General features: G+C 43.2%; 1 protein-coding gene across 5 annotated transcripts in view; it reads left to right on the forward strand.

Moving 5' to 3' along the window:
• Window positions 1-23573, forward strand: part of KIF5A (kinesin family member 5A) — a 158867-nt gene that overhangs the window by 80851 nt on the left and 54443 nt on the right. For all 5 annotated transcript variants that reach the window (XM_056562563.1, XM_056562564.1, XM_056562565.1 and 2 more), the window contains exons 7-17: window positions 1918-2005; window positions 3304-3428; window positions 9464-9568; window positions 9739-9887; window positions 12927-13075; window positions 14394-14578; window positions 15238-15306; window positions 19944-20150; window positions 21429-21575; window positions 21698-21886; window positions 23197-23314. In XM_056562563.1, the coding sequence (XP_056418538.1) occupies window positions 1918-2005; window positions 3304-3428; window positions 9464-9568; window positions 9739-9887; window positions 12927-13075; window positions 14394-14578; window positions 15238-15306; window positions 19944-20150; window positions 21429-21575; window positions 21698-21886; window positions 23197-23314 (1531 nt within the window). The remainder of the gene's footprint in view (window positions 1-1917; window positions 2006-3303; window positions 3429-9463; window positions 9569-9738; window positions 9888-12926; window positions 13076-14393; window positions 14579-15237; window positions 15307-19943; window positions 20151-21428; window positions 21576-21697; window positions 21887-23196; window positions 23315-23573) is intronic.

The following is a 23573-nucleotide window of genomic DNA, read 5'->3' on the forward strand; positions in this document are numbered from 1 at the left end:
TCCCAAAGTAAAGTCTTGGTATTGTAACGGAACAATAGATTAATGTACTGTGAGAAGGTGAAAGGTATAGTCGTGGATGGGCGATATGTGTCACCAAGGCTCCTGGCTTTGGTGAAGTAAGAGCCGGTATTCATTCAGTGTCTGTGTTGCGATGCAGTCTGACACTGTGGCCGTAGTATGGCTGGAAGGCCAATCCGGGACAGCTCTTACTGGGAATGACCAAGTGCAGGGTGGGGGTCATTACCTACAATCCAGGCCAACTTTTGTTGGCCTTAAATGCAACCTGTTCCACCAGCTAAGGGGGATTTGCTGGTTGCAGCTCACACTGCCAGAGAGAGCTGAGAGTGGAGTTCTTCCCTGTGTTTGCTCCAAGGTTGGAAGCTGGTGAACAGTCTGCCTGGAGGCCTGGAAAAGACTTGCTTGATGCCGCATGGCATGGACTCAAGGAATACAGGTGGACTTTTGTTACGTTTTCTTTGGTTCTGCATTTAAAGACTGTTTGCTGTGTGCCAAGTGTGAATAAAACACTGAACTTTGATTTGAAAAGTACGGTTTCCTTGCCTCTATACTGCAACCGCACCTATCTGCAAGAGTGAGTCATCACAATACTTAAATAATGTCAACATGACAGGAAACAGTCACTCTATTACGGTATATATGTATGGAGATAGATCAAATAAGCACTAATGTGCCAAATACCAATTACTGGAAGAAGAATATCAATTCTTTCTTGCAGTGTTATGTGGGCAGGTAGAGGGATTTAGAGGGTTTTTGCTGAAAGTCATGATCACAAATTATTGATCTCACACTGTTCTGCTAAGGCTGGAACACAATACAAAATAGTTAGTATCATTTCTCGGAGTCAGAATGTTTTTTCAATTGAACAATTTTCATGCTGTTCTGTGGCTCAGTTTATGCCCTTCACAAAGAGCAGTAAAATGTCTATAAGAGACAAGTTAGTGATCAAATTGAATGCAAGTGAATTTATTCTTTTGATAATAATAGATTGGTCACTTAATAATGTCTCGGATTTTTCCTAAATTAATACTGTTATGTCATCCTACTTGGATATAACAGAACACATTATCATCATTTAAATTTTTTTCACAAATGCACCCTACTTCAAGCGGGCATGTGACTTATTTTAGTAATAAGAGGGTCTAATGGTGTCTAGATACCATAGGGATCAATTATGGTGTTGTAAAGCTGGCCTGTCAGTTGCTAGCTGGTGCACTGCGTTGCCATGAACTTTAAGATAATGTATCATCAGAATATGACATATTATTTAAATTAGGTTTTAGGATTAAAATGTTCAATTTCCCTACTAGCCACTGGAGTGCACACAATAGGCTGACATGCTCTGTAGCTAACTTGTCAGCTTAGCTGTGTAGAATGGAACAGGGACGACAGTAGGCAGAAATGAGGTGATAGATGACAGCTCTGTGGTACTGCTAAACGCCTTTGTAAGGCAGGACAGCAACATCATACACTCAGATGAGGCTCCTTGACCTTCTGTTGGGGAAGGGATATACTTTTGTCACTTCTGAGAGATTGTTTAGTCTAGTTTAGTTTGGTGTATTTAGGTTTTGTGCCGCCCTAGGCCTGACTAAACTTATGCACCTCGTAATCAAAATGTGCCTAGCCCTTCTTATGGAGACCACACCTTTTCCTGTTTAAAGTCCACCCTTCCTCTAAAAACCCCACCCCTTATTTTTGGCCCCACCTTTTCTCTTTATGCTGTACTCTTTGCAATTTAAACATGGATAAGGAGTGTCTATTTATATTTTGTTGAGGGGGTTGTCTAAAGTTGGTAAAACGCAGTTAGTGATAAGCTTGATGTCTTGCTAACTGGCTAACATGTTACACTGTACTCATAAAGCAGATGCATATATCATTCATTTCTTCTCTCCATGTCAGGGCTGTACTGAGCGTTTTGTCTCCAGTCCGGAGGAGATCCTAGATGTGATTGATGAAGGAAAGTCCAACCGCCATGTCGCTGTCACAAGTAAGGCCTGACATAAGTCATCTGATGCTGCTTGTTTTATGTGACACGATCAGTAATGAACCGTGTGTGTGGGGAGAGGGGGTTATATGTAATCCATGTCCATCCTCTTGTCCTAGAATACAGCATGTTATCCTCTCCCTTTTTATTAATTATTTTATGCAATTTGAATTTTTTTTTTTTATCATTAGCGATGGGGGATCAGGCAGTTGTGTATGCATTAATGGTATTATAATGGTCTCCACAAACAAAACCAAAAGAGAGTACACCCGGCACAAGCTTGTGGTATAATATCCGTGTATATAGTCCTGTGTGACACTTAGTAGCAGTACGTCTGTACTGTGGATTGGTGGTGGTGCGTGCTTGTAAGAACAGCAGGTGCTTCAACAAGTAAAGATATGTAGAGAATAGACAAGCGCACTCACCACGTTAGCAGCTTCAAACACGTCAGCTTTATTGTAGACATCCAGGTACAGACAGTATAAGTGCAGGGGGACGACAGGGAAAGGAGGTAGACTCGGGCTACGGCAACGGACTCTACCTCCTTTCCCTGTCGTCCCCCTGCACTTATACTGTCTGTACCTGGATGTCTACAATAAAGCTGACGTGTTTGAAGCTGCTAACGTGGTGAGTGCGCTTGTCTATTCTCCACATATCTTTACATATTATAATGGTACTTAGTTTGACTTTTATTATTTTTACTATTATTATTATTTTTTAGTTACTTGTAACTTGATTTACCCCTCATTGGCCGGACCAGCTAAGTTTTCTCATTTTTGCTTCAGTGTCTCAGTAGCAGTCATTTTTTAGTTTCTCACTGATGCAGAGATATAAAGTCATATGCAAGACAGCCCTGAGGTCCTTTGTCCAGTCTCTAATTGTTTCACCAGTAAATGTGGTAGCCTGATCAAAAGGGAGTGGTGGTCACTCTTGACCGTGATGATCGGAGGAGTACAAGGCCGGGATCAACAGCTCCTCAGATCCCAGCCATTTGAGCAGAAGTTTAGCTTACATTAGAAAGCTTAGTGCCTGCTTCAGGTGCTGGCAATAGACACCCATGTAGGGCTTATTAAGCAATGTAAAATAACATCCTCTTAACAGCCACCTTAAAAAGGAGCCCTGGCAAACGATAATAGGTTCAAAATAGGGGATGACTGTATAAAACAAGAGGGTACCCTTTTTAAAATATATTTCAGTGCTCCTGATTCTGGTTTCATCTTATGATGTCTTTTATAACCTATGTCCTGTACATGACGTGTCCCTTTTATATGTTTTCACATGTTTTCTTTTGTCTCTTTTAGATATGAATGAGCACAGTTCCCGTAGTCACAGCATCTTCCTGATCAATATCAAGCAGGAGAATGTGGAGACAGAGCAGAAGCTGAGTGGAAAACTGTATTTGGTTGACTTGGCTGGCAGTGAGAAGGTCAGACTTTTAACCTTGCTATGCGTAGTTTGTCATATTGTTACACTATTGGTGATATTTCTGTGGGGATGTTTAGATTTGGCAACTGCTTCGGGACACATTACATCCAACAGGTAGTCCAGTACACACAGATGGTCATAAATGTGTAAATGGTAGAAACCAACTGCTGAGACCACACTAAGCATCAGCCAAATGCTGCGCCATCCATGTGACTGCAGCTGTGTCTGATACTGCAGCTCAACTCCTTTTAAGGAAATTGCAAAAGAGCTGTGGTCTTAGAGTCGAAGAACCAAACACAGCCACTTGGACCAGAACAGCCATATTGATTTTTGGTACCGCAGTGAAGGGACTTCTATGGGTTTGGACCGTTAACACAATGGTAACCTATTCTAAGGATAGGCCATCCTTCTTAGATGCCAGAAAACATAATTAAAGCTAGACATTTTTGTCCTGCTCTCCAGTTGTCCATCTGTGTCTTGTTCAGTATGCAGGAGGGGTCTTAATAACATGAAGATAACCTAAGCATATACCTAGGGCAGAACAGTTGGATGTAGAACAGACATGGAGCTGTCATGAACGGGGGCAGGGAGAAGTGAGCCCTAAAGCTGTCCCTAAGACCACTCTCCCTGCCTACTTGCCCATCCACCCTAAACGACGGATCGACAACTTGGTGTCGGTTCCTTCCTTGTACTAAAGTGCATAGGCATCGAAGTCAACAAAACAAACGGAACTGTACAAAGTTGGTGAACAAGTCAGGAACATAACGAGAATACAATAACCAACAAACATATAAATACAAACAAGGCAGGAAATAGCATAATAACAAGTCAAGAAATCAAGTTTACACTGGACTCAGAACAAGAAACACACTAGAAACCACACTCCAATCCTGATGGAACCTCAATACTAAATATATAAAGGATAAAAGAAAAATATATATACCAGCGCTTAAAGGATAATGAGGGACATTTATCAGTGTTTGCTTATGTATTATTTTTTTTTTGTAATTTTTTCCTTACTTTTTTTTTTTTTGCTTATGTGTGACTTATTTATTAACTGGTTTCAGCCTGTTGATAATTTTCTTTCACGTAAGCAATTTTTCCTTTTTTACTTTGGTAGTAGCTTTTTCTGCTCAATGTTTGAGCTGGAGTAAATTTAGTCAATTTTAGTCAGGAAGCGACACATGCACCATGAAGACCACTTAGGAGCAGTGGGGAGAGGGAGAGCCGGAGGGAGGGGGGATGAATATTCATAAGCAGGCAGCGCTGACGTCACAGTGCCACTAGGCTCCTGAAAACCTCGCCCGTGCCAGTTACAGCCACATTTGCATATATAGAAAAACTAAGATTGCGGGCGAACGGCCTGACGGATCCGGACAAGGTAGGGATCATATGAATCAGCGTCCCCCTGCACTATCCATCCATATTTGTGGTTAGTGCGGGAGTGAACATCTGACAGTTTTCCTTTAACTCTTCCCATTCCAGGGAGAATTAACACAGAAACTGTTGAGATACAAACCTAATGTCTGAACAGGACCCAAAGCAGAAAATACAAATAAACTGACATTACAGGAACATTTTAATTCTATTAAATTTTTCTCTGTCTTAAAGGCAGTCAGTAATGGACATGTTTAGGAAGGATCTGCACTTGTCTTGGGGCTAAATGGCTATGGTGTGAGATTACCATAACATTGTGGCTAGCTTTTTGTGAACTGGTATTTCCTGTTTGACTTTTATTTTTTTGACTTCAAATCCCACAATTCCATTTTCCTTCCTCCCACACATCAGCCACCCCACCCATTGAAACATAAATGAGGTGCTTCCATTCAAAAGACCTGTGGTTTTCAATCAGGGTGCCTACAGCTGTTGCATTAGTTGCAGATTGATCTCTCTCCCACCAAGTGATCCCTCCACCCACTGAAGCAAACAGGCTCCCTGTCATCAGCTGACTAGTGAGTCAGGTCTCGGCCACATTGCAACCTTGGACAACAGTAATTTTGTATGCTGGTAAGAATAAATATATGGGTGAAAATCACAGAAGAATTGTGAGAAACCCGTCACACACAGGTACAGACACTATATTGTGAACTACACTAACTTTACAGCCCCTGTAGCAAAGTCAAATAAAAAAAAATCCTGGAATACCCTTTTAATATTTTTTGTTGTACCAATACATCAATGGTTCATATTATATGCGACTTGATCTTATTTGTGCCTATCTTGTCAGATGGACCTTCGGCAGTCATTTTTGTTTACTGCTGCTATATTGTCAGCCTATGGGACTGGCTCAGCTATCTCCGGTAGACCCATGGACATTGCATTGAGGGGCAGTGTACACATGTGACAGCTATTCTATGGGAGACTTTGGATCCCCGTTCTTGTGATTGCAGGGGGTCCCACTGGTTAAACCTTCAGAGATCATACATTTATCCACTATCCTGTGGTTAGGGAATCCATGACAACCCATCAATGCTGTGTTTTGGCAGTATTTTTATGTGTGATCTTCATAGTCTTAACTGTAAATGCATACTTTCTATAGAAAGACATTATAATTCTGCACAGTCACTGGACTAGCTGCCAGAAATGATGGCCTTTGGAATAATAACATCAGTGTGTACTCAGACGGAACAAGGCCTATTGATTTCTGCAGAATATTCATTTTAGTCTGTCTGTATTGCATTGAATTACAGAACACTTCAGTTAGGGAAATGAATGGTAGACAGTTTATAGAATAGATTTCTGAGGTTACTTGCAGCTATAATTATGGAGAAAAAAATTATCTCTTTAGCCAAAGTTCCACTTTTAGTATGTTTGTTACTATATCCTCGGCAGTACCCGGCAGGTCATTAACATCTATTGGATGGGATGAAGAAGCTATATGACGTGGTAGACTGCATTTACACTAAATCAGGCCAATATTTAGATATTGAGAACCTGTCACATTGAAAATACAGTCTAATTTGCAGGCATCATGTTATAGAGCAGGAGGAGCTGAGGAGATCATATATGCTTTAAAGGGGTACTCCCGTGGAAAACTTTAACAGGCATTAACAGGCAGCACCAGCAGGTTAGTGTAAGTGATGCTGCTGAGAATTGATAAATGCTTTGTTGTCCTGCATCTATTCACATTAAAGGGGTACTTTCATGGAAAACTTTTTTTTTAATCAACTGGTGCCAGAAAGTTAAACAGATTTGTAAATCACTTCTATTAAAAAATCTTAATCCTTCCAGTACTTTTTAGGGGCTGTATACTAAAGAGAAATCCAAAAATTAAATGCATTTCCTCTGATGTCATGACCACAGTGCTCTCTGCTGACCTCTGCTGTCCATTTTAGGTACTGTCCAGAGCAGCATATGTTTGCTATGGGGTTTTTCTCCTGCTCTGGACAGTTCCTAAAATGGACAGCAGAGGTCAGCAGAGAGCACTGTGGTCATGACATCAGAGGAAATGCATTTAATTTTTGGATTTCTCTTTAGTATACAGCCCCTAAAAAGTACTGGAAGGATTAAGATTTTTTAATAGAAGTGATTTACAAATCTGTTTAACTTTCTGGCACCAGTTGATTTAAATAAAAAAGTTTTCCATGGGAGTACCCCTTTAATGTGAATAGATGCAGGACAACAAAGCATTTATTCATTCTCAGCAGCATCACTTACACTAACCTGCTGGTGCTGCCTGTTAATGGTGGTTACTTTATCCTTCTAAGTGTCGCTGTTCCTACGAAAATGTTAAAAATCCATACATGTGAATTATGTTCTTTGTGCACTCGGTCATTCCCTAGTGCCAAGGTGCACTGGTTCTTCTTATCGGCCAGTTACTCATGTCCGCCGCTAAATATTCATATGTTCCCTCTTCTGTACGTAGCTGCTACGTGCTGAGATCCCATGCATGCGCAGTTAGAGTTGGCTGACCTAGTCAGGGCTGGAGATCACAGATTGCACAGGGTTTCAGCATGTAGCAGCAGTTGATCAGTGTCATCACACTAACAGGAAGTAACAGCAGGTAGTGCACACGATGCTGCTGACAGATTCCCTTTAAACCTTTGCTCATTCTGAGCTTAGGCGTCCAGTGGGTGGTCCTAATCAATGATTGACAACTTCCCCTTCAAGTGTACACACAGAGATAGCTATCAATCACTGATTAGGACCACCCTCTGGACTCCTAAGCCCAGAATGAGCAGAGGTTTAAAGGAGTATTCTGGGCAAAAATATTTTATCCCCTATCCAAAGAATAGGGGATAAGGTGTCTGATCGCGGGGGGCCCGCTGCTGAGACCCCCCGCGATCTCCCTGCAGCACCCACATTCTATGCGGGTGCTGAATCTCCAGTTTCGGAAACCTCCAGGTTTCCGGGACTGGGGACGTGAAGTCACGCCACGCCCCCTCCATTCATGTCTATGGGAGGGGGCGTGGCGGCCATCACACCCCCTCCCATAGACATGAATGGAGGGGGCGTGGCGTCACGTCCCCAGTCCCAGAAACCTGGGGTTTCCGAAACTAGAGACGCAGTCCCCGCATAGAATGCGGGTGCTGCAGAGAGATCGCGGGAATCTCCCAGAATACCCCTTTAAACTGCTTATTATTTGTCTACTCAGCTTCTCCAGTTCTATAACACGCCACCCTGTCACTGCATTTTTAATGTGCCTGGTTCCCTTTAAACATTAAGACAGGAGGGAATGCACACTTTTGTAGTACACGGTTGTATGAGAATGCTACTGAAAGCTGTCATGAGACATCAAAATTGATGGGGGAGGCAGAGAAATCAATGTAAGCAGCTCTGTCCCTGGGGCAACTGACACAGAAATGCTGAAGCTTCCTCTTTGTCTTCTCTCCTGTCTGAGCGATGCATTCAGTCCTCTTACCATCACACTCCAGCAAACACCATTTATTAATGTTTATTTATTATTGCAGAAAATTGTCCTTATTGCTTTTGTGGGACCCTGTACACACTCATTTCTTTCTTTACATTATTCTGTTCTGTACATTTATTGTAGAGAAGCCATCATCTGGCTTTAGTTTGCATGCTGTTAATCTAAAAGTATAAACCTCACCCTCCAGTAAAACTAGGGATCGATCGATATTGATTTTTTAGGGCCGATACCGATAATCTGTGACCTTTCAGGCAGATAGCCGATAACTTATACCGATATTCCGGTATAAATTGTCGGCTATTACACCCCCCCGGCCCGCAGAAGACACTGCAGATCAGTGATTTAAAGCAGGCGCTTTAAATCAATGAACTGCAGCTGCTTTTGCGGGGCCAGAGACCGCCACCATCGCCCGCTTCACTCCCCCTGCCTGTCCTGGGGTCCTCCCTAGTCCTACCACTGCCGCTGCCCCCTCTGCCTATCCTCTGGCCAGAGACCGCCGCCGCCCGCTTCTCTCCCCCTGCCGGTCCTGAGTCCAGCCACCGCTGCTGCCCCATTGCCTCCCCCATCCCCGGTTTTATAATTACCTGTTTCCGGGGTCCACACTACTTCTGGCTCCGGCGGCGTCCTGTGCTGTCACTGTGTGCACTGACGGTGACATCGCAATGATGATGTCACTCGTCATTGCGCAGCGCACAGCAACAGCGCAGGATGCGGCAGGAGCCAGAAGTAGCGCGGACCCCGGGAACAGGTAATTATAAAACTGGCGATAGGGGAGACAATGGGGCGGCGGTCGTCTCTGGCCAGGGGGCATTATCGGCATATCGGCAAGGTAAGTGCCGATACCGATAATGTCCAAAATCGTGAATATCGTACGATAATATTGCCCAAACCGATAATCGGTCAATCCCTACCAAAAACATATATACTTATCATCCATTATGGTTTTCATTTCATCTTGTAGATATGGTAAAGAAGTAAAACATTGTGAACGGAGCCGAAATCTCCCCATTGTTTTTATTTTTTTTTATTCTTTCCCTCAAACCTCCCCCCCCCCCGTGCTACAACTGATTCTGTGCATTTTATACTGTATAAACCTGAGTTGATACATTATAGATCCTTTACGATACCACATACAGTAATCATTTTGGTGCTTTCTACTTGTATAGGTCAGTAAAACTGGAGCTGAAGGGGCAGTACTGGATGAAGCCAAGAACATAAATAAGTCTCTGTCTGCCCTGGGGAATGTCATATCTTCTCTAGCAGAAGGCGCGGTAAGTGACAGCTACCAATGTTCTTCACTTTGCAGTTACTATTCTTCACTTTGCAGTTACTATTCTTCACTTTGCAGTTACTATTCTTCACTTTGTAGTTACTGTTCTTCACTTTGCAATCGTCATACAAAACCACACAAGTACTAATTCTTACAGTTTCCTTGTTTTAGAAAGGTTACGTTCCCTACAGAGACAGCAAAATGACTCGAATCTTGCAAGACTCTCTGGGTGGAAACTGTAGGACAACTATGTTTATCTGCTGCTCTCCATCAAGCTATAATGATGCAGAGACCAAGTCAACTCTTATGTTTGGCCAGAGGTAAGTATTCCAGTAATTTGGTTTTCTCACAAAGACAACCTGTGTTTACATAGAGTCCAGCCTGGTTATTGACAGCTACTGTATATCTCCTAATTCTTATACACGCCTGACTCGGCGAAGTGCGCTTGTGTTTTGAATGGAGAGGCGGCAGAAAGCTGCTACTAGGCTCATCTGGCGGAGTGTATCTCAAGGAGAATGAAAAGGATCAGGCAGTTGAAATCTGCAGGTCATATCCTTCTTTCCCCCAACATTTGTCATTTGGGGAGAGTTGAGGGGGATGCCCATACACATTAGATGGTCATCCGGTCCTGCCGAAATTTGTTGGTTCTGTCTTTACATTTGCATGTGGTTAGATAAAGGTCTGGATTTTTTATTTCAAAAGTTTTTTTTTAAGAATAAAGAAAGTTCGCAAGCAAAGAACTACAAAAAATACAGTAGAACATTTAATATAGAAGCCCCAATCAGTGATTACAGGAATCATAGTTGGTTGAAGAGGACACAATGACCCCATCTAGAAGTTGTGATGTGGCAGAATATCTGGCTTTTCTAACTCTAGGTGATCATCTTTTAGTACTGGGACATGCCTAACCTTTTTATATCCACTTCAGGGAAAATGTAGTATTATTTTCCTTATATTTAGCTGAATGGCTGATAACATATTGCGTGGCTGACTGGGTTTGTCCGAGCTGAAGCCACTCTTACACTTCGGCTATCCCTTCTTGCTCAGAGAGCATTAGAGCCGGCCACCATACCAGCTCCCTGCTACACACGTTATGCTCCCCTGGGCTTAGCTAATAACCGTCAGAAGTTACTGATGGGACCTGAGCATGTCGGTTATAAGATTAGGTGTCACTGCTCCAATATCCTCCGGCATTATTTGTAAATTTCTTACAGGATTTCATACATTTGTACCCACAGAATATTGTACTACTTATTTGTTACGGGCACCACTGTGCCTCCATACTAATAATGGTTGTTTTATATACAAGTTGACAACTGGTAATTTGGCACATATGTTATGTTCATTGCAATACTCATCATCCTGATGACCAGGGTCGCCGTCAGGCGGGTACAGCCAGTACTCCAGTAAGGGAATCGAGCTCCCAAGGGGCCCGGCCCGATGCACCCCCCTGCAGCAGCCGGGTCAGAACACTGGCAGTGGCTGGAGGCTAGGAGTCCCGACACACAAATAAATCAGTCAGTGTGCCGGCCTGAGAACTCAGGACCTGTGTGCACCGCAGCTGCAGCATCACACACAGGTCCTGAGACTGACAGCTGACACAGTGGCCGGAGGTTCAGAGGCTTCAGAGTCTGTACTACATACTATACAGACAGGACGCTCACTGACGCCTCTACTGTCTGCCTTCTCCTCCCTGCTTCTGGCTCCTCCTGCTGACAGCACATAGGAACAGAAGCTGCTCAGGGGAAGATCTGTTACACTGGGTAAGAGGAGAACCTGATCTTATTACTATGTGAGGAGGGGGGCTGCAGAGGGAAGACCTGTTATAAGGGGGGGGGAGACCAGTTATAAGGGGGGGGGGCTGGAGGGGGAGACCTGTTATAAAGGGGGGGGGGGGGCTGGAGAGGAGAGACCTGTTATAAAGGGGGGGGGCTGAAGAGGGGAGACCAGTTATAAAGGGGAGGGGGGCTGGAGACGGGAGACCTGTTATTAAGGGAGGGGTGGCTTGGAGAGGGAAGACCTGTTATAAGGGGGGGGGGGGAGAGGGTAGTCCTGTTATGGGGGGGGCTGGAGAGGGGAGACCTGTTATAAGGGGGGGGGGGCTGGAAAGGGGAGACTTGGTATAAAGGTGAGGGGGCTGGAGAGGGGAGACCTGTTATAAGGGGGGGGGGGGCTGGAGAGGGGAGACCTGTTATAAGGGGGGGGGCTGTAGTATACAGGATTCGATCAGTAACAGTATGATGGTAATATGTATGGTGATATTTCCTCTTTCCTTCCTTCCTCATTGAACTCACAGGCTCTTGTTTTTCTTGTCCTGTGTTTAAATTTTTTTTTTTTTTATGGATGATGGGGAAGATGGCAGTCGTGCCCTGGGGGCGGCTACAAGAGGTCTGGGGCCCAGGCTTTGAGCTGTGTAAGGGACCCCAAAATTTCTGATGGCAGCCCTGCTGATGACATCACCTGTATAATTGGTGACAGAAACGCACTGGCGCTGTAGTAATTTTAGATATGTATTAAGTCCCCTTGAGCTGAGAGGCATGTGCTCAGGGCTTGTGGGTAGGGACATGCTTAGTTTATGTGTATATGCTTTGTTCAATTTTCAGTAGTAGGTGCAAAAAATTCTCAGAGAGGAGCATAGTACTATATTGTGTAGTAGATTTGGACCAACATAGGACCTAGTCCGTCTGGCTTTTACCTTGTGGTTATGGAATAAACTACATAATAAAACTAGTTTTAAAGGCTGACCTTATGCACTTAGGTGCTTATTCTTTATGCATATTTGCTTTAAGGTGGTTTCGCTAAGCGTGGGTTACATGTGGCTCTTACCCCACTCATGCCCTTGTCATAGAGGTTGGCCCCAATCTCCCACTATGAAGTCCATTTACTATACTATATATACTATACTATAATATGGATAGGGCTTCTTGTCTTCAGACAACTGCCATCATGCCCCCTCCCATAAACATGAATGTAGGGGGCGTAACATCATGGCCGCCCGAAGGTGGCATACTGAACATGATGCTCAAAATGATGGGGTGCCGGCCCGGAGACCGCACGGCGTCCCAGCAGGTGGACCCCTCTGCGATCAGACCTCTTATCCCCAATGCTTTGGGTAGGTGATACGATGCCTAGGGGTGGAGTACCACTTTAAGTTTTACTGAAGAAATTTCAGATACATACTGTAAATGTATATTCTAGCTGTATCGCTGATGACTTATACAAATGCATAGGGTAATTGCTCAAAGGAAAATGGTAGAAATCCCATTTTATTAACCATGAGCTCTTCCACTTTTATAAGGCCACCTAAATGTCAATTGAAGTAGAATACACAATGACTATTCTAAATTTCATGCTTGTAGAGCCAAGACCATCAAGAACACTGCATCAGTCAACCTTGAGCTGACAGCAGAACAGTGGAAGAAGAAGTATGAGAAGGAGAAGGAGAAGAACAAGACAATGAAGGAAACCATCCAAAAGCTGGAGGCTGAGCTAGCCCGCTGGAGGAATGGTAAGGGGCAGTCCATTGTGCTAAAAGTGCTAAAAGAGAAGTGTAAAAACATTTTCACAGTCACAGATCACTCATAAGTAGTCATAAGGTTATACTGTAGCTATTACTTTGTATGCAAAAAACCACAGTAAACCTAAAGCGTACCTGTCATTTCAGATAACTTTATAGGATAAGCTGCTCTGTGTGTGTACATGAGGAGCAGCACTATTCTTGGCCATTATATGGCTCATATATGGCATGTTTCAGCTGATTTCTGCTCTGGAAGCTTCATCTATAATTTTCAGTTCTCCCAGTGCTGGTGGGTGGAGCCTGATGTTTATGATGTCTTCCGTATTCTACACACACACAGGAGGAGATACTGCGCTTCTGTGCCTCCATATATAGCCTAAACAGAAGTAGCCATAGCATTAGCAGTGTAAACTTTAATTACTTGTACAGTGGTCCCTCAACATACAATGGTAATTCGTTCCAAACGGACCATGGTTTGTTGAAACCATCATTTGTTGAGGGATCCGTGCAATGTAAAGTATAGGACAGTGGTCTACAACCTGCGGACCTTCAGATGTTGCAAAACTACAACACCCAGCATGCTGGGAGTTGTAGTTTTGCAACATCTGGAGGTCTGCAGGTTGAAGACCACTGGTATAGGTAGTTGTATTCACCTGTCCCCGCCGCTCCGGACCATCATCGCTGCCCTGGATGTCGCCTTCCATCGCTGTCGCCGCGTCCCTGGGGTGTCCCCGACGCTCCGGCAAGGCCTCTGCTTCCCCGGCATCCTCGCTCTCCGTCGCCACCATCACGTCGTTATGCACGCTGCTCCTATTGGATGATGGGACGGCGTGCGCAGCGGCGTGATAATGACGAAGGAGAGGGCCAACAATGCAGGGGATCCCGAAGAGGACGCGCCGGAGCCCCGAGGACAGGTAAGTGATCGTCACCGGAGCACACGGGGCACCGTAAACGGCTATCCGGTGGCAGCTGAAGCAGTCTGCGCTGCCGGATAGCCGTTTATGCGATGGCCCCGACATACAAAAGCATCGTATGTTAATGCTGCCTTCAACATGCGATGGCGTCTGAGAGGCCATCGCATGTTGAAATTATCGTATGTCGGGGCCATCGTAGGTCGGGGGGTCACTGTATTCTAGACACAGGGCAAAGTTATGATGACTTTCATGAAGGAAGAGTTTAGCAGCAGGAAGGGGAGGTGAGAGGGAAAGAGTTTGACAACAGGAGAAGGAAGCATTTCTTACATTCGCTTGTATTAGTGATCTGTGCAAAGTTTATTCATATGACAGTTCCTGTTTAACTTTTCCTTTAGGAGAGAACGTACCTGAGACAGAGCAGCTGAGTGATGGTGAACAGATCATCCAAGATGAGACACCAGTCTGTGAGGAGACACCAGTGAATGATAACAACTCCTCCATTGTGATCAGGATCTCCGAAGAAGAGAGGAGGAAGTATGAGGAGGAGATCCGTAAGATGTATAAGCAGCTGGATGACAAGGTAAGGAAGTATCAGTTGCTATTTTGTCGGGATGTAACTTATACTAGTTTACATTTTTTAAGTAACTTGAATGAAATTAAAGGGTCGACTTGTGTCTGTAGGCGCCAAAAGAGTAAATTTGCACTGACCAATGAGCCTAAGTTACTGAAAGAAAACTACCGACACATAGGGCATGATATATTTATCCTAAAATTCACAATAGTGACTGCTCCGGAGACATAAAAGAAAGGTCTTCTTTTTACAACTATAATGTGTTTTTTCATTGTATGAGCACATAAAATACTCCCAATTTGGAGATATGATATAGAGGGAATGAGTTGTATGCTCATTGTCATTTCAACACATGTGAATAACTTGTTATATATCTTATTAGAGAAAAAAAAAAGACCTCTTTCTCCCCTTGTCAGGCTCCTATCCCATGCCTGCCTTCCTAAACATATTATTACTTTTGAAAAGTTGTTTGTCTGTCTTGAGAGAGGAGATAGAATAGGAGGAATGGAGGAGTGATTAGAGAATCTGTGCGCTGCAGGGCATCCAGAGGTCGCGGCATAAGCTTGATCGGGCATGTATCATGAAGTAACACTACAAAGATCGCAGACCATGATACATGACATAATAAATGACAAGAATTAAGTATTGTATGTTTTGTATATTTCTAGGATGAAGAGATAAACCAGCAGAGCCAGTTAGCAGAAAAACTCAAACAGCAAATGCTGGATCAAGAAGAGGTAATGATATTGCAGCAGATGCTTGCCCTGAAAATAAGAAAATGATATGCTGAAAGGCATATATACAATATATACAATGTGTGTCATAAATAAATGAAAGAGATCTGGTTACATGTGCTATAATGTAACCAATTCACCAGAAAAGATTTTACCTACGGCTGTGTTCTATGTTTCTCTCTTGCACAACAGATTTTTACAGTACATGTATTTAAAACATAAGAATTATCTTACACAAATAAGAGAAAAATTTATGTTTGAGCGTATTTATACAATATTTATTGAATTATTCAATTTGTATTGATATTTTAATCTGTACTTTAATCTGTGTTTAATCTTTACTTTATCCAAGATCAGAGTTAATAGTCTATCAAGTGCACAATGGTCCAAAGCACTTGTGAGCAGAAATGTTTAAAAGGATTTGCCAACCTTTGTAAAAAATAAAATCCCATTTGCAGGAAATGGAAAGCATAAAAAAGACCCTGCACTCACACCTCAGCCCTCCAATGAAGTCCTCGTGCACTGAGCATGTGATTTTGCAGCTTGTACTCACACTTCAGCTTCAATGATGTCCTCATGCACTAACCATGTGATGGTGCAGCCTGGACTCAAACCTCAGCCCTCCAATTAAGTCCTTGTGCTCTGATCATGTGATTGTGCAGCCTGTACTCACACTTCAGCTCCAATTATGTCCTCATGCACTGAACATGTGATTCTGCAGCCTGTACTCACACCTTAGTCCTCCAATGATGTCCTCATACACTGAGCATGTGATTGTGCAGCCTGTACTCACACCTTAGTCCTCCAATGATGTCCTCATACACTGATCATGTGATTCTGCAGCCTGTACTCACACCTCAGCTCCAATGATGTCCTCATACACTGAGCATGTGATCGTGCAGCCTGTACTCACACCTTAGTCCTTCAATGATGTCTTCATACACTGATCATGTGATTTTGCAGCCTGTACTCACACCTCAGCTCCAATGATGTTCTCATACACTGGCCATGTGATGGTGCAGCCTGTAATCACACTTTAGTCCTCCAATGATGTCTTCATACACTGAGCATGTGATTCTGCAACCTGTACTCAACCTCAGCTCCAATGATGTCCTCATACACTGATCATGTGATTCTGCAGCCTGTACTCACACCTCAGCTCCAATGATGTCCTCATACACTGGCCATGTGATGGTGCAGCCTGTACTCACACTTTAGTCCTCCAATGATGTCTTCATACACTGAGCATGTGATTCTGCAACCTGTACTCACACCTCAGCTCCAATGATGTCCTCATACACTGATCATGTGATTCTGCAGCCTGTACTCACACCTCAGCTCCAATGATGTCCTCATACACTGATCATGTGATTCTGCAGCCTGTACTCACACCTTAGTCCTCCAATGATGTCTTCATACACTGATCATGTGATTCTGCAGCCTGTACTCACACCTCAGCTCCAATGATGTCCTCATACACTGATCATGTGATTCTGCAGCCTGTACTCACACCTTAGTCCTCCAATGATGTCTTCATACACTGAGCATGTGATTCTGCAGCCTGTACTCACACTTCAGCTTCAATGATGTCCTCATGCACTAACCATGTGATGGTGCAGCCTGGACTCAAACCTCAGCCCTCCAATTAAGTCCTTGTGCACTGATCATGTGATTGTGCAGCCTGTACTCACACTTCAGCTCCAATTATGTCCTCATACACTGAGCATGTGATCGTGCAGCCTGTACTCACACCTTAGTCCTCCAATGATGTCCTCATACACTGATCATGTGATTCTGCAGCCTGTACTCACACCTCAGCTCCAATGATGTCCTCATACACTGAGCATGTGATCGTGCAGCCTGTACTCACACCTTAGTCCTTCAATGATGTCTTCATACACTGATCATGTGATTTTGCAGCCTGTACTCACACCTCAGCTCCAATGATGTCCTCATACACTGGCCATGGGATGGTGCAGCCTGTACTCACACTTTAGTCCTCCAATGATGTCTTCATACACTGAGCATGTGATTCTGCAACCTGTACTCACACCTCAGCTCCAATGATGTCCTCATACACTGATCATGTGATTCTGCAGCCTGTACTCACACCTCAGCTCCAATGATGTCCTCATACACTGATCATGTGATTTTGCAGCCTGTACTCACACCTCAGCTCCAATGATGTCCTCATACACTGGCCATGTGATGGTGCAGCCTGTACTCACACTTTAGTCCTCCAATAATGTCTTCATACACTGAGCATGTGATTCTGCAACCTGTACTCACACCTCAGCTCCAATGATGTCCTCATACACTGATCATGTGATTCTGCAGCCTGTACTCACACCTCAGCTCCAATGATGTCCTCATACACTGATCATGTGATTCTGCAGCCTGTACTCACATTTCAGCTTCAATGATGTCCTCATGCACTAACCATGTGATGGTGCAGCCTGGACTCAAACCTCAGCCCTCCAATTAAGTCCTTGTGCACTGATCATGTGATTGTGCAGCCTGTACTCACACTTCAGCTCCAATTATGTCCTCATGCACTGAACATGTGATTCTGCAGCCTGTACTCACACCTTAGTCCTCCAATGATGTCTTCATACACTGAGCATGTGATCGTGCAGCCTGTACTCACACCTTAGTCCTCCAATGATGTCCTCATACACTGATCATGTGATTATGCAGCCTGTACTCACACCTCAGCTCCAATGATGTCCTCATACACTGAGCATGTGATCGTGCAGCCTGTACTCACACCTTAGTCCTTCAATGATGTCTTCATACACTGATCATGTGATTTTGCAGCCTGTACTCACACCTCAGCTCCAATGATGTCCTCATACACTGGCCATGTGATGGTGCAGCCTGTACTCACACTTTAGTCCTCCAATGATGTCTTCATACACTGAGCATGTGATTCTGCAACCTGTACTCACACCTCAGCTCCAATGATGTCCTCATACACTGATCATGTGATTCTGCAGCCTGTACTCACACCTCAGCTCCAATGATGTCCTCATACACTGACCATGTGATTCTGCAGCCTGTACTCATACCTCAGCTCCAATGATGTCTTCATGCACTGAGCATGTGATTCTGCAGCCTGTACTCACACCTTAGTCCTCCAATGATGTCCTCATACACTGAGCATGTGATGGTGCAGCCTGTACTCACACCTCAGCTCCAATGATGTCCTCATACACTGAGCATGTGATCGTGCAGCCTGTACTCACACCTTAGTCCTTCAATGATGTCTTCATACACTGATCATGTGATTTTGCAGCCTGTACTCACACCTCAGCTCCAATGATGTCCTCATACACTGGCCATGTGATGGTGCAGCCTGTACTCACACTTTAGTCCTCCAATGATGTCTTCATACACTGAGCATGTGATTCTGCAACCTGTACTCACACCTCAGCTCCAATGATGTCCTCATACACTGATCATGTGATTCTGCAGCCTGTACTCACACCTCAGCTCCAATGATGTCCTCATACACTGACCATGTGATTCTGCAGCCTGTACTCATACCTCAGCTCCAATGATGTCTTCATGCACTGACCATGTGATTCTGCAGCCTGTACTCATACCTCAGCTCCAATGATGTCTTCATACACTGATCATGTGATTCTGCAGCCTGTACTCACACTTCAGCTCCAATGATGTCCTCATGCACTGACCATGTGATGGGGCAGCCATTTAGTGGTCATATGTACGTGTAGGTTTTTTATTTTTTGGTTCTACATTCCTTGCTTTTGGTTAATTTTAAAGAAAGATCAAGATAACCTATTTAAGGTCTATTTAGGAAAATATATGGCTGGTAAGATTAAGGATTATTTTTATAATCTTGGTACACATTGCAAAATATTTTGTTAACACTTTAATTAATTTGTGTATTCCAGTAGTACCATATTTACATAGTCTCCATATTTATATTTAGAGTTTTCAAAGGATTGTTTAATAAAGACATTTCCTGTCCGTATGCCCTAATAGAGCAATCGGACATCATAGAGGGGGGTCCCAATGCTTTGGATCCCCTTCTATGTTTGGGGACTTGAGATGTCCCTATATTTATTACATGAATTCCCAGTCATCTGAATTGCCACCATGTAGTGCTACATTTCTCTCGCAGTGATTACTACCAGTCATGACTTCCCCTGGCAGATTCATCCGTTTGCTTGGGTGTGGGCAATGGGACCTGGGGCGATCAACTAGTCACCCCAGCAAAATAGTAACATTATTACTGGGATGTATACACCACATAGTTGTGTGTATACCTGCGGGAGGAAGAGCTATATATATATATATATATACCGTATATGTCCCAGGGACATCTTTGATATTTGTGTAATATTGTCAGTATTTGACATCAATACTTGTAAGTCAAATCAGGAATGTAACTTACAATTGAAGAGTTGCAAATCTTTTTAAAATAGTTATTATTTTTCTACTCATGATTTTTGCCTTTCATACTGACCAACAAAGAACAGGACCTGTATAAGGGTAATACCATGTTGTATCTCTCAAATTATTGCAAACAGCTATGCTAATGCTGATGTATTTGGTTTTCACGGATTTTCTTTAGGCCAGGAGAAATAACCCGATCTCAATTCTTGTATCCACAGCTCCTAGTATCCACTCGGGGAGACAATGACAAGGTGCAAATGGAACTAAGCCGCTTACAGTCTGAGAATGACTGTGCCAAGGAAGAAGTTAAAGAAGTTCTCCAAGCTCTAGAAGAACTAGCCGTAAACTATGACCAAAAATCCCAGGAAGTAGAGGACAAAACTCTGCAGAACAAGATACTTGCGGAAGAACTCTCCCAGAAAGTTGTAAGTATATGCACTGACCACAAGGTGGCACAAGGAGACTGATTCCTATATCCTCACTATTACCATGTCTTGAAGGACTTTCTAAAGCTGTTTACATACAACTTATTTAGCCAAAAGCAGCCAACTATTCAATGTGCACAGGGGACTCATCCCTGACTGGAAAGTCAGAGAAGAGAAAGATTCAATCTGATCCTTTTGTTCTCAGGACAGATAAGCCTCCAGTGGTGTCTGGCAGCAGCTTTAAATCCCTCTTAGGGTGCATGCACACCACGTTTTTGCTATACAGTTCCCGTATACAGTTTCAAGTTAAAAACCGTACGGAACCGTATAGAAAACTGTATGCATTGACTTAACATTGTAAACCATATGTCAAACGCATCATCCGGTTTAGTCCGTTTTGCATCTCATACGGTTTTGTCCAGTTTTTTACCTGTACCCAAAACTGTAGTCTACCACGTTTTTTGGTCCGGGTGAAAAACTGTATTAAGCCGTATAATTTTTTTTTTTAACATGGGAGTCAATGGGAACAGTACAGAACTGTATGTGCGTACAGTTCCATCAGGTTTTCACCATACGGTTTTTGACTTTGCACAGTTTTTTTTCTTGTAATTTCAATCAAACAAGTGAAACTTTATTCAAAATGGAGTGAAAAGTTAAAAACGTACACATTTTTTTCTTAAAAAACTGATGCAACTGGACATCATTTTTCAAACCGTATATGGTTTTCATCCTTATATGGGTTAAAATTTGTACACACGTTTTGATACAGTTAAGGCTGGGTTCACACCTCGTTTTGTACTTACGGCTCCCGTATACGGCTGGGAGGAGGGGTGGGCGGGGCTAAATCGCGGCTCCCGCACTCAGCCGTATAGGGGAACCGTATTTAATGCATGTCAATGAGCCGACCGGAGTGAACAGCAGCCTCTGGTCGGCTGCGTTTTTGGCCGTATGCGGTTTCCCGACCGCAGGCAAAAACGTGGTCGACCGGGAGCCGTAAGTACAAAACGAGGTGTGAACTTAGTCAGGTTTTGAGGAATCCGTTTTTCATCAAAAACCTGATACAGGAACTGTATTGCAAAAACGTGATGTGCATGCACCCTTATCATGCAGAACACATGCACTGTTGTATGAACTGAATGTGCATGTGTATGCAGGGTCCAGGAATGATAGTTGTGAGCATGCATTCGGACATAATCTATATGAGTGTATGGCCAGTATATAGTAGTATAATAAGTGTTGATGAAGGTTAGTCACTGTGGTTTTTCTGTCTCTGCTAAGGCAACTCTACTCTCTCTGGAAAGTGATCTCCATCGCCTGCAGGAGTTTAGCACCCATCAACGAAAGAGAATTGCAGAAGTTCTCAATGGCCTCATGAAAGATCTTAGTGAATTCAGTGTCATTGTGGGGAATGGAGAATTTAAATTGGTGAGTAATATACAATGGTTAGATGGCACTTAGTTGTAAATCTGAGCACAGTCTCATTGTTTCCAGTGTCCTCCCTTTCTTCTATACTCTGGATGTGTCTTTAATACAAGCCTTCTTTGCAGCCTGTAGAGATAAGTGGGGCCATAGAGGAAGAGTTTACCGTGGCACGTCTCTATATCAGTAAGATCAAATCGGAGGTGAAGTCAGTGGTGAAACGGTGCCGCCAGCTGGAGAACCTTCAGGTTGAATGTCACCGTAAGATGGAAGTGACAGGGCGGGAGCTGTCTTCTTGCCAGCTGCTGATATCACAGGTAAGCCTCAGTCTTGCTCATTATATACGGTGATCCCTGAACTTACAATGGCCTCAACATACAACAGTTTCAACATACATTGGTCTTTTCTGGACCATTGTAACTTGAAACCAGACTCAACATACAATGCTATGGAATCTGAGAAACGTGTCAATGGCTGGAAGAACCGACCAATCAGAATGGACATTTCACTGGTAAAAAAAAACCTGTATTCCTAAAGTGCATGCACTGACTGGTGTCTGGTAGCGCCCCCTACAGTAAAGGGAGGTACCAAATGTTCTGTACACTTTACCTGTACCAGGGTTACCTGCTCCTTTGGACACCAGGTGAGGGCGACTCCATTTTCCTTTTTTTTAGGACATTGCGTGTTCTGTACAGGACCCTGAAGAAGCTTCTGTCCTCTACATAGACCAGTGTTTCCCAAAGAGGGTGACTCCAGCTGCTGCAAAACTACAACTCCCAGCATGCCCGGACAGCCGAAGGCTGTCCGGGCATGCTGGGAGTTGTAGTTTTACAACAGCTGGAAGCACCCTCTTTGGGAAACACTGAAATAGACAGTGATTTACAGCTCCCAGCAGATCTTTCTTACTTTTATATGTAAGGATTTGCTTTACCTATATTAGTTATCTACTTATTTTTCTTTAATCCTCACTTTTTCCTATTTTTGGATGACATTTTGTGGCTTCAGAACCAATTACCAGGTTTTTATCTCAACATTACAATTAATATTGTAACTTGAGGGACCACTGTAATTTTTTTTATTTCATGCTAACATTGTATATGTTTTTGTATGCTTTACCTACCCTATTAAAGGGGTATTCCAGGCCCAAACTTTTTTTTTTATATATCAATTGGCTCCAGAAAGTTAAACAGATTTGTAAATTACTTCTATTAAAAAATCTTAATCCTTCCAATAGTTATTAGCTTCTGAAGTTGAGTTGCTGCTTTCTGATGACTCACGTCTCAGGAGCTGTGCATCCTCCTATGGGGATATTTTCCCATCATGCACAGCTCCCGGGACGTGACATCATCATTGAGCAGTTAGAAAGAAAACTTCAGAAGCTAATAACTATTTTTTAATAGAAGTAATTTACAAATCTGTTTAACTTTCCGGAGCCAGTTGATATATGAAAAAAAGTTTTTGCCTGGATAACCCCTTTAAATAGATGATGTGTAATTAATAAGGAACATAGATAGAAATGTCCATTCTAGAATGCTGTAGTACTTCAGTCAGTCTTGAGAAGTTCTCAGGGGCTATCCTTTATTTCTGTCTTACAATTTGTGACCTGGCTTTCCCCATTCTTTTGCAGCATGAGGCCAAGATCAGGTCTTTGACTGAATACATGCACAGTGTAGAGCTGAAGAAACGCCAGCTGGAAGATTCTTATGACACACTGAGTGAAGAACTAGCCAAGATGCAGGCTCAAGGTAATGCGCAGACATCCTTCTGCTTGCTGATATACTGTACAGCCTGCAAGGAATTTAGTGCATTCTAACAAATATCAATCTATGTAGTTAAAAAAAACTTTGCAATAAATTGCCTTTGAAACAGTGTATAACTCTTGTTCCTATCACACCAAATCGATTTTTATAAGAAGACACTTTTTAAATGTTCAGCTCAGAAAGTACTGATGGTGCTGTACACTATTTACCTGTGTCAGAATATAACCAGTTACTACTAACAGCT

Source organism: Hyla sarda, chromosome 2, assembly GCF_029499605.1.
Source record: "Hyla sarda isolate aHylSar1 chromosome 2, aHylSar1.hap1, whole genome shotgun sequence".
Lineage (NCBI taxonomy): Eukaryota > Metazoa > Chordata > Amphibia > Anura > Hylidae > Hyla > Hyla sarda.